At 36.9% G+C, this 17,575-nt stretch overlaps 1 protein-coding gene across 1 annotated transcript in view; it reads left to right on the plus strand.

Moving 5' to 3' along the window:
- The first annotated feature begins 510 nt into the window (after positions 1-510).
- The window catches only part of KCNT2 (potassium channel, sodium activated subfamily T, member 2), a 264,093-nt gene continuing 247,028 nt past the window's right edge, over positions 511-17,575 (plus strand). The window contains exon 1 of the mRNA XM_012726778.1: positions 511-605. Coding sequence (XP_012582232.1) covers positions 511-605 — 95 coding nt within the window. The remainder of the gene's footprint in view (positions 606-17,575) is intronic.

A 17,575-nucleotide genomic window follows, 5' to 3' on the forward strand; every position in this document is an offset into this window, starting at 1 on the left:
AGCCGAGCCGGGTGCGCGCGTCCGCTCGGGGGACGGCGGCCGACCCGCCGCCCGCCGAGCGGGGTCCTAACCTGCGGGCTGGCAAAGTGTTCCCCGGCTCGCAGCACGAACCCCCGCCCCCGCCCTCCTTCCAGGCTCCACGCGTTTGTTTTATTTTTCCGGGGAAGTAACTTTTGCCTTCCCGCCTCCCCCCAGTCCTGGGGACCAGAGGCGGCGCCGAGCCTGGGGGCGGTTCCCTGGCAGCGCCGATTCTAGTCGGAGCCAGACTTTTGCTCCCGGGCTGGGTTTGCATCATCCCCATCGCACCCTCGGAGAGGGGAGCCAGCCCCAGGCAGTCTCGGCTTCCGGCTCGAGCGCCCCCCCGGCCCTCGGCCCGGGGCCCTTCGCCGCTCCCGCCCCTCTCTCGGCCCCCACCTCTTGGCTGTCCTCTTTCCCACCCCTCGGCATTTTCTCTCTGTCTTCCCCCTCTCCTCCATTTGTTGTTTTATATTTCCCACTCTTTGAGGGAGGATGGTGGATTTAGAGAGCGAAGTGCCCCCTCTGCCTCCCAGGTACAGGTTTCGGGATCTGCTGCTGGGAGACCAAGGATGGCAAAACGACGACAGGTGAGTGGTGTTCTGGAAATACTGCTGGGGGAGAGACAGAAATTGGGAGGCGGGGAGGAGGGAGAGGAGCAAAGAAATTGGGAGGCGGGGAGGAGGGAGAGGAGCAAGAGGCAACCAGAGGCTGGGGGAGGGAGTAAAAGGGGCTCTGATGTGACTCTCCATTTTGACTGTGGAGTATTGCTAGAGACAAGGAACTCTTTCCACTTTCTTATCCTTGCAGTGCATTTATTGCATCCATGGGGAGCTTGTTCTTTTGTCTATCAGTGCTTTTCCTAGGGTGTGTATAAGGCTGGTACAGTATCTCGAAAAGGCACGTCATGTCAATGCCAATATTTTTAATTTTTTCCCCTTAAGTGTTGGCAATCAAATTCGAAAATGTAGGTAAGTTGTTTAAAAAGCGCATTAGAAACTTAAAATTTCAGGTACCCCTGGACTTTCCTGTCTGTATTCACCTGCCACTGGGAATTTTAGGCTCTTTAAACAGTTGGAGTTACAAGTGGACAATCCTTGTAACTATCTAACAGGTAGTAAGGGGAAATGGCCAGTTTTGTAATGGGAAATTCTTAATTTGAATAGGTAACTAACAAAAATAAAGGTGCTTGTATAGCATGACCCAGCCTTATCTTAACGTTATCTGTTTTAATCGATTGAGTCTGTCATACAGTTAAAACTAAGTTTCCACTTATTGGTAACAAAATATGGCTCATATGTTTTATCTGTTGCCTAGTTAAACTTCTGAAATTCCACAGCCTATTGTCTCATTATTAAAAATGTCCATTTGATGTTTTATTGAATTTCATATTTTCTGTGATAGTCATTTCATGCATCACATGCCACATTTCCTCGTTTAAAATAATATACTAAGGGCTTCTAATTCAGTTGTAATGTTTTCTTTAAGTTCAGCTTGATACTGATGTTCTATTATAATTACCTAAAAGAACCATTATTGGTCCAATTCAAAATCTCCTCCTCACTCACCACTGGGTAATGTGTTCACCTGCCACTGGGAATTTCCCTTCCTTTCCCTCAACATCACAGCTCTTAGTACCAAATCCTGTCCCCCTACACAGGGGATTTTTATCTTGACCATTGATTATGGTCTTCTTTCTTTTTATGTTAGTAGTCTAAAGGGGTATGGATGTTACATAGAGGATAATAAATGAATCCCATATCTTTTTTAAGGAAAAGCACATATATTGAGAAAAAAAATACTCATAGACTGGTAAAGTAAGGTGTCTGGTTGACCAAAGCTGAAGAAAAAATGTTTTAAGAAATTTGCAGTGTTAGTTGATAATTAGAAAAACTATTAGCCTCTTTGAATGGCTTATCAGTAATTGAATTTGTATCTGTTATTCTGGCCTATGATCATCCTGTAGAATAGAATTTCTCATTGTGGAAAAATGTGAGGTATGTTGAATAGAATACACATTTCGACTTGGTGGTGGTGGCAGCGTTTTTTCTTTTTTTAATATATACAAGGTATTGATTGTTCATGTGGTTGCCATTATTTTTCTAAGAATTCTGTAAATATATTTCAGAAACTAAGAATTTCACTAGGTGATCACACCTATATGAGCCTCTGCTACATTCAAAATGCTTTCATATTTATTTGAAATATCTCTTAAGAATAAAAACTTGTGATACTCAACTTGAACTTAAGTCAGACCATATTTATTATTAAAATGAGGTGTTCAATATTTAAAAATTATTCATCTATTTTTAAAGATTTGACTAAGTTTGGTACTCATAATACTTTGCAGTTAATTTTGATTCCACTTGTTACCCATCTTTGAAAAAAGATTCTTGGAATAATCAGGATATACTTCTGAGGCCTTTGCTTATTTTCTCACTTGTTGAATCACCTTGGACAGGTCACGTAGCCATGAGATGCAGTAACCTCAGTTCTGTAAGATAACCAGGCTAACAGTTACATACGTATTTGTATATGTCATTTGTATATGTACATAAAGACTGTATATGTGTGCAGGTGTGATTGTGCTTATACATAGAGCATGCATGTGTTAAGTTGTACTATCTATTATAATCTAAGTTAATGCCTGAATAATGCTTAGTTATTTAAGAGCTAGAAAATTAAATTTCTGAGAAATTAAATATTTGCCATGGTAAGAAATCTTGTACATATAAAAACGAAGCTCAGCGTTTTGTGACTCAGAAATCTCTAGAAGCTCCTAATTCTTTCTATTTAATTACTTTATAAGAATAATCTTACAGCATCTAGCACATGTTGGTGCTCATTAAGTGTTATTTCCTTTAGTTTTGATTGCAGTTTGGTTCTGCTATGCATTATATAAAGATGCAAAGATATGCATGCATTTGTCTTTAATATGATCAAACATCCTTCTTGCTATTCAGAATATTCAGTTACCTTCATGTACTCAATTCCTACATAGTTGAGGAAATTTCCTCATCTGTAGGAAAAGGTGGATAGTTTCCACAAACAGGTATTCTGGTGGCCTGTCCATATGATTGCCTTCTCTCTGAAAGCTTTTGTTATTATTATTTTCCTCCTGGCCACAAGAGCATACAAGACCTGCTTGAGAGCAAGCAAGAAGTTTCAATATATAAACAGGGAGTACTTAGCTAAAAACCTCAACTTCTGAGTTTATTGGGTGGGGTCATTCTGAAGTATACTCTACACTAGGTCCCTGTGTCTGTGCTCCCATTGCTTACTAGGGTAGATGACTTAATATTTGATATTGTAGGCTTTATTGACTTACTTCTCCTTCACTGTTGGTATTTTGTGGGATCATTTCCCACATAAACTACATTCAGTACTTATCTCAATGTCAACTTCTTTTTTTTTCTTAACATTTATTTTTACTTATTTATGCTTATAAGAACAGGTGTGGGCCAAAAGTGGTGAGGTTAAGAGGATTCACCGGAGACAAAGTAGGGAACATAACAGGTGGATTTACTGAAATATATTGCTGAGGAGAGTGGTGGAGAGGTGAGCTCACCATATGGGTTAGCATCCTAGCCAGGGGATCTAACTCTTCCTTGAGTGGCTGGGAATAGCTTGATAATGCTGAGACTTTAACCCCTGTACCACTAGGGTGGTCAACTTCTTTTAGAATTTGAATGTAAATTACTATCTTTTGGTTCAAAAGTCACATCCCAGAAATGATGGGGGAATTAGGGGATGGGGAAGTAGATACTTTTTATCTTGTTCTTCATGTTAAGAATTGTGAATTAAATCTTAGGAAGCCATGGTTGACTGGTATGTGAAAGTGAATGAGGGAGTTCTGAAAGACAGTATATTGGTGTTCCTATCAACATACAGAAAGCATGTGATTTTTCTGTGACTAACCGTAGATAGCTGATTCGACTCTGTATTGTATAACCATTGTGTGTGTAGGAAAACACATGCATGTAGTTAGTGTACATATAGTATCAATATATATGTAATATAAATATATTAGATCTGTGTCATATATGAAATAATACAATGGTATAATACATATGGAATGTTCCTATGTATTGAATATCACATATATACATATATGTTATTAATGGTGTCCTCACATACTTATCTCTCCCACATTTCATGCTGATTTCCTTTTTCTGAATAATACCTGAAGAGTAGAGTTGGACACAGCAGTGCAGATAACTTGCCACATGATTACCATTAATCTGTGAGGTCATGAAATAAGATTGAGTTACTTAATGAGAACACTGCTTATGTTTTAGGAATGACTGTTAAATATATGATGCACATGTATTTCTTTGTCATCCTGAGAAAAAGGGATATGTAATTAAAATGGTTAGTATAATATTTTTTAATGGCACTTATCCATTAAGTTAATATGCAATTCATGATACATCACAAAACTTCTCTAAGTTAGCTTTTGGGAAGATATAAGGAGCAATATGAACTAGTACTTGGTCCAGAGATGATAGTGACTGTAATAAGAGGTGAATTTTCTTCCATATTAAGTAGCATTATAGCTTATATTATCATGATATCCTTGCAGAATTTCCATTTGAGATTGCTAAAAAGATTGAGAATCATTTGTAGATAGGACATTTGTGTTTGCTTATAAGTAAAGCACTTTGAATCACTTGAAAGGATGGCTCAAAGTATTCAATATATTTTGAATCTAAATTTAGAATATTTAGTATCTTTGGAGTTCTCTGTGATTAAAACTATTTGACTGTATTCTGTAACCATTTTTTAAAAAGATTTGTTTTTATTTACTTATGCATTCAAGGTCTGGGGTGTAGGCCAGAGTTTCGGGAGTGGGGTTGGGGTGGGGTGGGGTGGTGAGAAGACTCAGCAGACACAAGAGTGGGGAGCAGAATGGCAGATCTACTGAAAAACACTGCTGAGTGGAGGTGGAGCAGCGGGTGAGACAGGAGAGGTCTGCTGTGTCATGTGGGTTAGATCCCTTGCTGGGGACCCATCAGACCATAGTGGCTGCTGATAACTTGACAGCACTGAGACGTTATCCCCTGTGCCACCAGGGAGGCCGGCAATCATTTTATATGTAACCATTTGTAATATGTAGAATTGTTATCCTGAAATATGTAGTTTTATGATCTAATATTTCTATGATTTATAAAACAAAGAGTTAGAATATTGTCTTACTATTGAAGATTGGTCAATTTCAGGTTTTAAATGCCTTCAGAGAGAACAATCCTTTCTCATCCTTCTACAAGACTTGGTAATTTTAAATTTGGAACACAGTGCACTTGATGTGAATAAATTGTCACAACTGTGGATAAATAGCTAATGCACATTCTCAGTTCCAGTGAAGCAAGAGTAGCCATGTATTTAAATAAGACCATTCTGGTTTTCAAAAATCTGGTCAGTGTTTCAAGTCCGGTAATTGTCAAAGTTACCTTACATATATTAAAGGTAGTATTTAAATGTACTATAGACAGGTCACTTAATTTATCTTAATGATTGGAAAAACCAAGTAATTTTACCAATGAGAATAAATGAATGAATAGGTTAAGAGGTATTTATAAAATGTGGAAAATAGATTAATTTTGGAACTTCTAGAAGTCATACAATGCCAACATGTTCTTTCTTTCTTTTTTATTTAAAATCCATTTTAATTTTATACTTTTCCTTTATGTTCACCTGGAAAATATTATTTTATCATGTTTTTCCTTCTGGAATATCTTTTTTTTTTTTTAAGATTTATTTATTTGTGTATACATAACTGGAGTACAGGCCAGAGACACAGGGGCTGTGAGAGGCTTCACCAGAGACAGAGTGGGAAGCAGAACAGGCAGATCAATGAATTACACTGAGTAGTGGGCGGGTCTGTCTGCCGCAGGGTGTATATCAACTCCGGGGCAGGTTGGGATCTAACTCATGTGGAAGTGACTTTAGCTTCTAAGTGCTGTACTTTAACCCGCTGTGCCACCAGGGAGGGCCTCTTTTTTTTTTTTTTTAATAAATAATATAATAGTTCATTTTTACATCATTTTGTGCATTCTTGCATGTCGGTTGTAATCCCCATGGGCTTCCCATCACCAAATCACCCATGTGCCATCACCATAATCCAATGCATTTCTCTCCCTACTGTTTTTGTTTCCATTCCCCACTCCACCCCCATAAAATATCTCTGGCAGATAGGTGTCCATTATTATTATTATTTTCTCGCCTGGTCAGTTACACTCTTGCTGTGAGTGAAATCATCCAGTATTTTTCCTTTTCTTTCTGGTTTATTTCTCTAAGCATGATCTTTTCCAGCTCCATACATTTTGCTGCAAAAGGCATGTGTTTTTTTTGGTTGCTGAGTAATATTTCATTGTGTATATGTACCACATCTTTTTAATCCAGTCATCCACTTTTGGGCATTTGGGCTGCTTCCATGTCTTTCCAATTGTAAATAAAGCAGCAATAAACATGGGGTGCAGGTATCTTTTTGAATCAGTGTTTTTGTGTCTTTTGGGTAGGAGTGGATTGCTGGGTCGTAGGGAAGCTCCATATTTAGCAGTTTGAGGAACCTCCCAACAGTTTTCCATAGTGGTTGTACTAGTTTGCATTCCCATCAGCAGTGCAGGAGAGTTCCTTTTTCTCCACATCCTTGCCAGAATTTGTTGTTGCTAGTTGTTTGAAGATGTGCCACTTTCACTGTGGTGAGGTGGTATCTCACTGTGGTTTTAATTTGCATCTCCCTTATTACAAGTGATTTTGAACATTTTTTCATATGCTTGTTGGCCATCTGCATTTCCTCTTTGGAAATGCCCATTTTTTTTTTTAAAAAAAGATTTATTTGTTTATGCATACAGAACTGGAGTTCAGGCCAGAGGTACAGGGGCAGTGAGAGGCTTCACCAGAGACAGTGGGGAGCAGAGCAGGACGACTGACAAAGTACACTGCTGAGAGCAGAGGGCATGTCAGGAGAGGTCTGCCATGCCATGTGAATTACCTCTGGGGCAGGCGGGTATCGAACCCATGCTGAAGTGGCCTTAGCTTCTCAGTGCTGTGTTTTAACCTGCTGTGCCACCAGGGAGGGCCCTCTGGCCATTTTTTGATGGGGTTGTTTGCTTTATTTTTGTTGAGTTTCATCAATTCTTTGTATATCTTTGTGATCAATCCTTTATTGCTGTTTTTTTTTTTAAAGATTTATTTATTTATGCATACAGAACTGGGGTACAGGCAAGAGGTGCTGGGGTGGTCAGAGGCTTCACCCGAGACAGAGTAAAGAGTAGAACAGGCAGATCTACGAAATACACTGCTGAGGAGAGCAGCGGACAGGTCAGGAGAGGTCTGCTGCGCCATGTGGATCACCGCTAGGGTGGGGATCAACCTCATGCTGAAGTGGCTTTAGCTTCTTAGTGCTGTGCTTTAACCTACTGGGCCACCAGGGAGGGTAGACTTTATCGCTAGTTTTGTGTGAGAAAATTTTTTCCCAATCAGTGGGATGTCTGTTTGTTTTTTGTAATGTCTCTTTTGCTGTACAGAAGCTCTTTAACTTGATGTAGTCCCATCTGTTTATCCTTGCCTTCACTATTGTTGCATTGGGTGCTATATCTTCAAAGATGTCACTGAAATGTATGTTGTGTAGTGTTTGGCCCATCTTTGCTTGCAGGTATTTTATGGTTTACATTCTTATGTCTAGGTCTTTAATCTGCTTTGAGTTGATTTTTGTGTATGGTGTGAAGTAGTGATCTAGTTTCATTTTTTTTGCATGTAACTTCCCAGTTTTCCCAACACCATTTGCTGAACAAACTTTCTTTGTTCCATTGTATCTTCTTTGCAACTTTGTCAAAGATTCGCTGCCCATAAACTTGTGGGGGTATATCTGGGATTACTGTCCAAACCCACTGATCTGTATGTCTGTTCTTGTTCCAGTACCATGCAGTTGTGATTATTATGGCTTTGTAGTATAGCTTGAAGTTTGGAATTGTAATGCCTCCATTCTCTTTCTTCTTTGTCATGAGTGTTTTGGCTATTTGAGGTCTTTTGTTGTTCCATATGAATCTCATCAATATTTTTTCTATTTCTTTGAAGAATGTCATTGAGACTTTTATTGGGATGGCGTTAAATCTGTATATTACTTTTGGTAGGATGGCCATTTTGATGCTGGTAATTCTCCCAATCTATGAGCAGGGGATGTCTTACAAACATGTTATTTTATATAATCTAACTGTGGAAATGAGTTTGGGATTGGCATATGGTGTATCTTTGTATAACTTACTAATATATTTTCTGTCATAGTAGTATATTATTGGAGAAGTAGACGTTAATATAAATACTTTAAGTTTACAAATCCAGATCAATACATGAACTTTAATATATTTTAAGTGCTTCTAAAAACTAAGTGTTATATTTACTGTTTAAATTTATAGTGAAATCAACCCATGAGTACTTAATATCTATAAAGGATGATTTAAACATTATAAGAAAGAGAATCTAGACAATGCTGTGTTTCTAAGGACTGTTTGTATTAAGGAAGTACACACAAATAAAACAAGAAAAATTCACTATTCCTGTATTAGGTAACCATGCGAAAAAGGACTTGTGTATATACAAAATTCAAAGAAATATACATTGTGTACTAATTATTTTTTAATAGTTATTTTTAATAAGAATCCAGACATTATTATTTTACATAAATGTTAAGGTTCCTTCATTTTGACCTGATCATAAATATAACTGATTTTTAAAATTTATTTATCTTGCCACTTTTATTGGAAATAATTGACATATATTCGTATACAAGTTTAAGTTGTAATGCATGATGGCCTGATTACAAGAATTTTATTTTAAAGTGGTTTTACTTAAATATCTTCTTATAGATGGATATGTACTGCAACTATGAGACCTGGACCTTTTACTTTTCAAAGTACCTCTATAGGTTAAGTCTTGAATAAGAAGATGGAATATAATGATTTTTATTTTCCATGTAAGTCCTGTGACATTGTAAGATAATTAAACTTTCAACTAGATGGTTTTTTCATTATAACTTTAAGCCAGTCTTGAGTACAGATGCAAAACACTTCTAGATGGATGACCACAAAAATGAGTCAGCTAGGATAATTATTTTCTCAAAATTGTTAACATTCTTTCTTCCTTCTCTGTTATTAATATTATTCAAATTCTGCAAAATTAGATTAGAAATAGTCAAGAAATAATATAAATGAAGGCTAAACATCTGTTGTTTTGATTTTTATTATTGGTACAAAGTAAAAGTTAAGTTAAAGATACATTTATTTGTGATATATTCCATACGTAGGTCATTTGTCTTAGGTTTTTGTCTTTTTATTCTTGTTGATAGTGCATGTGATATGTTTTTTTAATTCATGTTCCTATTTATTGAAATTTTTATGTGTTCAAAAATAATTTTGTCTGGATGGATCATTGGTTTTATTAGTGTATTTATGTATTGTCAGTGTTGTCTGATGCTCTATGCTCATCTAAGTTTCCTTTAAAAATGAAACAGAAGTATATATATATATATAGTTTAACTAATCACTATGTATTAAATACATTGAGATTAAGTTAGGTTGATGTTTTCTGAGCAACATTTAATATTTTCAGTCAACATGCTTTTAAACTAATGCCTTCTCTTGAATATTAATTGCTAATTAAAATTTTCTCTGTAAAGTAATGAAACCAGTATCTAATGATCCAAAATGATTACTTTTATTCTTTGATTAGTATTGATTAGGTGTGGGAATTTTTTTCTTATGGATCGTGAAAAGAAAACAGTTCTTTTCACAAGACATCAGACAGCAAGTTGCAATTTAAGAGAAAATCACTTGGAGAAAAGTGTGAGAAGGAAAAGGTGCATCTGGAGCACTGACAAAAGCTTGTCATCATCAGTACAAATTTTAAATTGGTTGTGTGGGGGTTTATGAAATGGATACAGGTGAAGCTAGGGAACTTTGAGTCCTGTCCCATATTGAATGTACTTCCTGGTAGAGTAGATTAATGATTAAGTAGGGCCAGAAGTTATGGTGGTGTATGAAATTTGTGGAGTAGTAAACTAATGGCTAAAATGTAGAAAGAAACAAATTGTAAAGATTAAGCATAGATATTTATTTTACACCTCTATTTAAATAAAATGTAGAACATTGTTAATCTAACTTTTAAGGTACCCTATACTTATATCTATGCCTTATGTACATTTATACTGATTATTGTTCTTTTTTCAACTTGCATAGATATCAAGAAATTTACTATATGATACAGTTACGAGCATTACTTTGTCAGCCAAAACACATTGTTATTTATAGTCTAAAATATACTGACTTTTTTCTGATAGTATGTATTACATCACTATGGTTTTCTTATGTGCATACAATTATAGACACAGGCTGTGGGTCCTTAGGAGCTAGGTTTCCTTTTAAGTTCCATATGCTACCACATGACCATCTCTGTAACCTAAAGCTTTGCTCATGTATGTTTGGTCTCATTTGTGTCAGCATTTGGATATATAATAGCCCTGAGCCACAGTACAACTTGCTTGTCTCATGAAGGAGAGTGACCTTATACATGCTTGTAGCAGAAAAATGCAGACCCGCACACCAGGAAGGTAAGGAAGTACTAAAGTGGTATCTAATCCTTTGTATCTGCTCATCTGGAAGCAGAAGGGTGGATTGGAAAGTCCTGACCTTATTTCCTCAGTAACTAGGTCTGGCCAGAACAAGCTGATTATTAAAGAGAATCTAAGAAGTAGTTTTCAAGGAGGAACCACTGTACCTACTTGGAAAAGTAAATCACTTATGTAAATTAATTCAGTTCATTAGGCACATTAGATTTATTTGTCCCCTTTGACTAGTGAATAGAGAGGGGATTTAGAATTAGGAAGTGAATTGATTAGAGGCTGTTAAGCCTTAGCTGCCTGAAAGAAATGGGAGGAAATGCTCTTAGATATGGGGGAGATGAGGGACCACAAAAAGTAAAAATGCAGAGTCAGAATTTTCTCCTTAATTTTGTCTTCGGTCTATCATATTTGTTTTTATCCCCTTACTTATTATTTTGACAAAAAGAGGAATGAAGAAAAACAGAAACAGAAGCCCAGGCTTGCATGGTCTACAGGGAACTGTGATGGGGTCAAGTTCTGAAATCTTTCACCCCATTCATATTTAGCATCTCTAACTGGGGCCTCTTTTTGGTACCGTGCTTTAGTTCTCTCAGAACTAATGTAGTTATGTTCTGGCTTTAGAGGGTAGAGTTAGCTACCTTTGTGTGTGCATTCCTTGGATCCAGAGGTGTATTAATTCCAATTTCGCAGTATCTAAATATGCGTGAGAAATGAACTTTGCCTACAAAGCCAAAAAGAAATGACACTAAGAAATAAAGGCCTGTTTTTTCTTGGCTTTCTTGTACTGGACTTTGCACCGAATCATAATGACTAATGATTACTACAAGGGCACACTTAGCCCATCTCCTAGATCACTGTGAATAGGGATAAAAGCAGATTAACACATTTCAACCTCATTTAAGTCCCAGTGGGAAAACTAGATTGTCCACCTAATCCAAACAACTAGTTATTAACAACAGGAGCCAGATGTGCAGTTTAATAATGGACAGCCTGCTGGCGCAGATCTGTCAAAAACTGAAATACCACCTGATCCCCTAGGATTCAGAGAGGTGATCAGTAAGCTGGACAAGTACCAGGAAGAGTGATGGCAGTGACATTTGTCACTGTCACATTGTGTGGTGATTCCATTGGCAAATTGTAGGTGGACTCTTTCTGTTTTGTGTGTCTGTTTTTTTTCCCTCTATCTCCCCATGTAAGTTCTTGTGCTATTACAGTTATTTCTGTGGAAAATACAGAAGTCAAAGTGGAAAGGGTTGATGATATGGATGTAGTTATTGTCACAAAGACAATGAATGACCATTTCCTAAGAGATAGAACTCATGCCATCCATTATTCTAGAGAGGTGGCATGTATTATTTCAAGCTCACACCACCTCCAAGGAATTGTGTTAGGTATGGAAATACAAAACTTGTTCCATCTTACATAATCATAAGGTAGAACTGATGCATGTCAATTGTTTATAATGTAAACAAATGAGACTTAATGCTTTTTAATATTAAATAACAGAAAGGTAAAGGTAGAACATTTATATAGCATTTGCAACCCTCGAGGCCAGTATTGCAGTGATTTACTCAAAAGAAGTTAGGGAGTTTTGAAGTTGGTAATCTTTTCTGGGAGAATATTTCTTTTTCTTGGAATGTAGAAAACTTTTTCTGACAGTCTAGAGAGTGAATGGAAATAGGATATTAAAACAAATAAGCAGAGATGTTATCTTTTGTTTTAATTTGTCTGAAATAGGTTAAAGGTAATTGCTATGCTGGGACTAAAATAAAGATAATGGCTTGACTAAAAGAAAAAAAAACAGTTTAAAAAAATAAAACTGCATATATAAAATCAAAAGGCATCATTAAGATCAATACTTAACATACCCTTTGGAGGCTTTGGACAAAGACAGCTATCTTCAGTTGCTGTTTGCGTCTTTGGTTAACCCACAAGTTGTCTTTCTTTTGATATGGCTGTCTTTTTTCTTTTTTGTTTATGTGTTTATCCACAGAACTTGGGGGTTCCTAATACACTCCCACTCTCTATAATACGTGTACCTATGCGAAATTCCTTTTTCTCAGTCACTGTACTGGTTAAAAATCTCACAAAGGTTTTGAGAGGTTTAAAGGTAGTACTGTGAAACTACATGACTAAGGGCTTAACACTCAGCCTTACTATTAGGACTTAGGACTTCTCACTTATTAAAAAAAAATGTAGCTCACATAGCTGTATGAAATAGCATAAACTAATTAGTAAATATAATGGGGAGAAAAAATAATAAAGAAAACCAGATCAAGTGTGGACTTCATAGTCATGAATTCCACAAGTTTCTATGTAGTTACCAGAGATGGGTCACAAAATTGACCAGGGCAAAAAAGTCATGACCAAGCCTGTAAAATGAGAGCTAAACTAGTAGTTCAGGAGGAATACGGCTTTTCTTGGTGTCCAAATTGAAAGGACATTGCTCCCATGGATCTCTGTGTAACTCCTCACTCTCCTAGCATAAAAGGAGAACAAGTTTCAAGACTTTTATATCATTCTCACTGCCAAGTGGTGATATCACAAGAATGAATTTCCTCTTTAAAGTAGCTTAAACTTTTTTTTTTTTTTAAATATATAGGTGACATTGATTACTAGTTAAGAATGCAAGTTTAGAGTGATAGACTTTGTTCTGAACCTGAAGTACAGATACAGTCAGGGGGACGAGGATGCCTGTGCTTTGTGGAGAACCTGCAAGGATTCTGGCCAAACATAAGGTGGAATTGTGATTATTCTCATCTCCTCACAGATAGTGGATTAATTAATTTTCTTTTATAGCATATGTAAATATCTACAATTTAATACTACATGAAAAGACTTCTAAGTTGTCCGAATTCAGTAATTTATGCAGCCCTGTATATTTCTAAATACATAGGTAGAGGTTATACTAAGTACATAATTATATTTAACTCTGATTACTAAGAAATGGGTACAGAGAGCCACAAACTAGAACAACTTCACTTTATGCATTGCCTATGCTCCTCTCCTCACCCCCAATTTCAAAAATTTACAGGACTTTATGGTATAACTTTCCTTATTAGTTCTTGACTTTCCTGTGGGTTTTTTTGGTAGATTCAATCCCTTCTTATTTATGTGAATACAGTGTTAGTGTGCTTCATTGTTCCACATCTGTTCTAGATGTCTCACCTCTAGTTATCTTCCATGGCCATTCAAGTCTCATTCAATGATACATTTTACCATTATTTTCTTAAACATGATTTTAACGTAATAACACATGATTTTTAACATAACATTTGTTTGAAAACCTCTGTTATATCACTAATGCAAGAGAAGTGAATTTTAAACTACTTTTCTCTGTAATCAGTGTTCTTCATTAATTGATTCTTTCATTGATTGATTCCTTCATTAATTCTCCCTAAACTACTCTTTGAAATTTAATCCCTGTAGTTATTCACAGAAATAATCCTGCGTCTCACAAGCCAATACTTGCTGCGTTGCCTTTGCTTGTATTCTGACAGGTGCTTGTCCTGGCCTTTTGCCCCTGCAACTGCCTCCTTTTGCCTACCCAAAACTTGATACACAGCCAAAGTTACTAATGAAAACATTGAAATCACACGGCTTTTCAAAATATTTTGTATACTGTGACACTGTGTAAAATTACTTTCATGTTACTTCAGGTGTAACATAAAAGTCAAGCTTTTAATTCATTTGGACCCTCTTACATTATTTAACTCAGAAAAGTGGCAAGAATTTCAATCCTATAGTGTAAAGAAGTTATTTTTAAAAGAAAAAAAAGTTAAAGCTATGAATATATATATGTGCACCACGTAAATACATTATAATAATAAAAATGAGTGGTCATTTCAATTTGAGATTTCTTCCCCTCGTGGAAGCAAAATAGTTTTTAAAAGTTTGTAGCATTCTAAATCCAGGCATGGTAGTTTAAATCATCTGACTTGAAAATGCATTTCCCATATCTCGTTTAATATTCACGAGGTGCTCTCCTTTAGAAATGGCAAAGTAGAATGTGCTTCGGTCCATAATTCTTACTGTGACAGTTCAAATGACTGTTAAAGTGAATTCTGAAATTTAAATAGGGAGCTGTTCAGTGAAAGCCATCAATCCTCTTGAAAGCCAGCAGCACCATTGTCCAAGGGACTTGTGAAAGTGTTGTCATTTATCACTTGGATCTCGTACTCAAGTAGTGGTGATAATATTACATAATTGGGATGAACAAAAGGCACTTTTTTTTTTTTTTGGCCTTAAATCTTCTAATTTTTTTCTTATGGAGGAATAGTGCTTACAGTTTAGAGCACATACACTTTTGCATGTTAGTATGAATACAAGTTTCTTGAGGAATTCAAAATGTAAGTTTAGACAGTTATCTAAACATGTTGTAAATTTTTGAATGGAAGAATGCACATATTTTAAAACATGTATATTTTATTAGTTGATTTACCAAGTCAGATCCTTACCTGCTTTTGATATTCTCTAATGACTGATTTTTATTTCACTTCACTTTTCTTTTCAGTCCCAGAAAGCAGCTTTGTAATATGTCTCTTTACACTTGCAGTTCTATACCATGTGGCAGGTAGGAGCGAGACAAACCTTAGTCACAGAAATATATAATTAAATGTGTGCTAAAAAAAAAAAAAGCTAACTAAGATATTCATCATAAAATTGCTTTGACTTCTGAGTCTCTCTTCCCATAATGTATTCTGAGTAATGTCTTCTTTTAATAAACTCATAATGAAGTGAGGGGCCAGTTCTTTTGTGCTCTCAAATGGTGCACAGATTGAACTTACTCCTCTTACCACATGGGGTGGTGTAATGTATGAGAGCCATTTGAATAATGTGATCTTAAAGATCACACTATCCGTGAGCTTATATTGCATTGGAGAGAAAAGACAAATACCTACTGCATAAATTAGAACATGGTAAAAGACTGAATGCTGTGGGAGTATTGGGAAAAGCTTCTTGGGGAATCCTAGAAAGAGTAAATTTTATTAGGTTTCATGTACTAGAGATAAAGTGTTAATGGCTAACACAAAAATACAATGGGTCTTCCCCTGGGATATGTTCAAGGGAAAAGGGAAATAAGTAGATTAAATTGGAAGCAATATAGGATGCATGATTAATAAGGTACATTAGTTAAGAGGGAAGATTCTAAAAGAACTTATATTGCTAAATGAAATAATTTAATCTTGTTTTTTTGTGAAATTATTGACACATTTAAATAGGAAATGGCATCCATATAATTTAGTGGACTTATTTCAGATATGTGAAATGATGTGAAAGAGTGGGGATATTCATTAAGTCAGTGATAGTAAAAATGGCCAAAAATTATCTGTTAATGTGCAAGTGAATAATACCCAGGGACTCCAAACTATCAAAGATTCACATTGTAGAGTAGGTGCAGCCACCCATGTACACAACCAAAGGTAACAGACTGTTAGTGTGAAAGATAAATAGAATTGGTGTGCATAGAGAGAGAAAAGAAAGGATTTCAAATAACGGTTTCCTCATAAGACTCCAGAAATTACCCATCCCCCTCATTAGTATATGCCCAGCCTAGCAGGCTTGGCCTGCAACAGGGTTGCTGAGGCCTGAAAGCTTGCCACAATTCTAAAGTACATTGCCAGGGAATGACAGATCCTGAAGAGCTAGGAAAAAAAAAAACAAAACTCAAACTTTGAAATAAACCACATAATCCAACATGAGGTCAAGATAATGCCTGCTATTATCTCTGTCAAGGACCAAGAACAGCCTCCCTATGTGTCCCCACCCACACGTTTCTTCCAAGTGACTCTACATATGTCTTCTCCAAGTTTATTACCCCCTTTTACATTCCACCTCCCTTAGATATACCTTGCTCTTTCCTACCTGTCCATCTTTCCATTCAGCAAACTTAGTTCATGGTATACTGGGACTTGTAAGCTAGTGTGGACCCTGTTAAGTAAGGGATGGGGGAAAATGTCACCTCTCCTTCACAGAAGTGTCTGTAGTAAATCCAGTAAACAACATACCAAAATCTAGGAAATGACAGGGAAAAGAAAAAGTTCAGTTTGTGTTAGTGCTTTACATGTCCATTCATTGCAATTTGATGTCATTATTGGGATTCTAGAGTCTAAGGGGCAAGATTTCTAGTAGCTAATAATATACTTTACAAAACATCCAGGAAAGGTGCTGTTTAATTTTAAATTAAAATTTAGGCCCTCCCTGGTGGCGCAGCGGGTTAAAGCACAGCACTGAGAATCTGAAGCCACTTCCGCATGAGTTCGATTCCCGCCTGCCGCCTGCCCCGGAGGAGACCACATGGCGAGCCAGACCTCTCCTGACCCGCCCGCTGCTCCCCTCAGCAGTGTACTTCGTCGATCTGCCTGTTCTGTTCCCCACTCTGTCTCTGGTGAAGCCTCTCACCGCCCCTGAGCCTCTGGCCTGTACCCCAGTTCTGTGTGAATAAATAAATAAATCTTTAAAAAAAAAAAAAAAAATTTAAAGGTAGAAAAACTAAGAGTGTAAGTAACACCAACCTCTTCTCAGCAAAGTCATTCCGCACCTGGAAGAGGATATCCTATGTTTTCTAGGAATAGTGAAGAAGATACTGACAGTCCTGCCAGGAACTAAGAGAAATAGGAAAGCCAGGCTCAGGAGAATGGGGTTGGGGGGAAGGATTTAGAAGGCTAGTGGGGTGGGGAAGAAAGAAGACTAAGAGGAAGGGAAGGAGATTAGGGAGAAAGAGAGAAGAAGTAGAGGAATGTTTGAGCCTGGACTAGTCTTTTTTTTTTTTTTTTTTTTTTTTAAGATTTATTTATTCATATAGAACTGGGATACAGGCCAGAGATGAGGAGGGTGAGAGGATTCACCAGAGACAGAGTGGGGAGCAGAACAGGCAGGTCGACGAAGTACACTGCTGAGGGGAGCAGCGGGATGATCAGGAGAGGTCTGCCGCACCTTGTG

This window comes from Condylura cristata, unplaced genomic scaffold (assembly GCF_000260355.1).
Source record: "Condylura cristata isolate star-nosed mole 26May11 unplaced genomic scaffold, ConCri1.0 scaffold00018, whole genome shotgun sequence".
In the NCBI taxonomy this organism is placed as follows: Eukaryota; Metazoa; Chordata; class Mammalia; order Eulipotyphla; family Talpidae; genus Condylura; species Condylura cristata.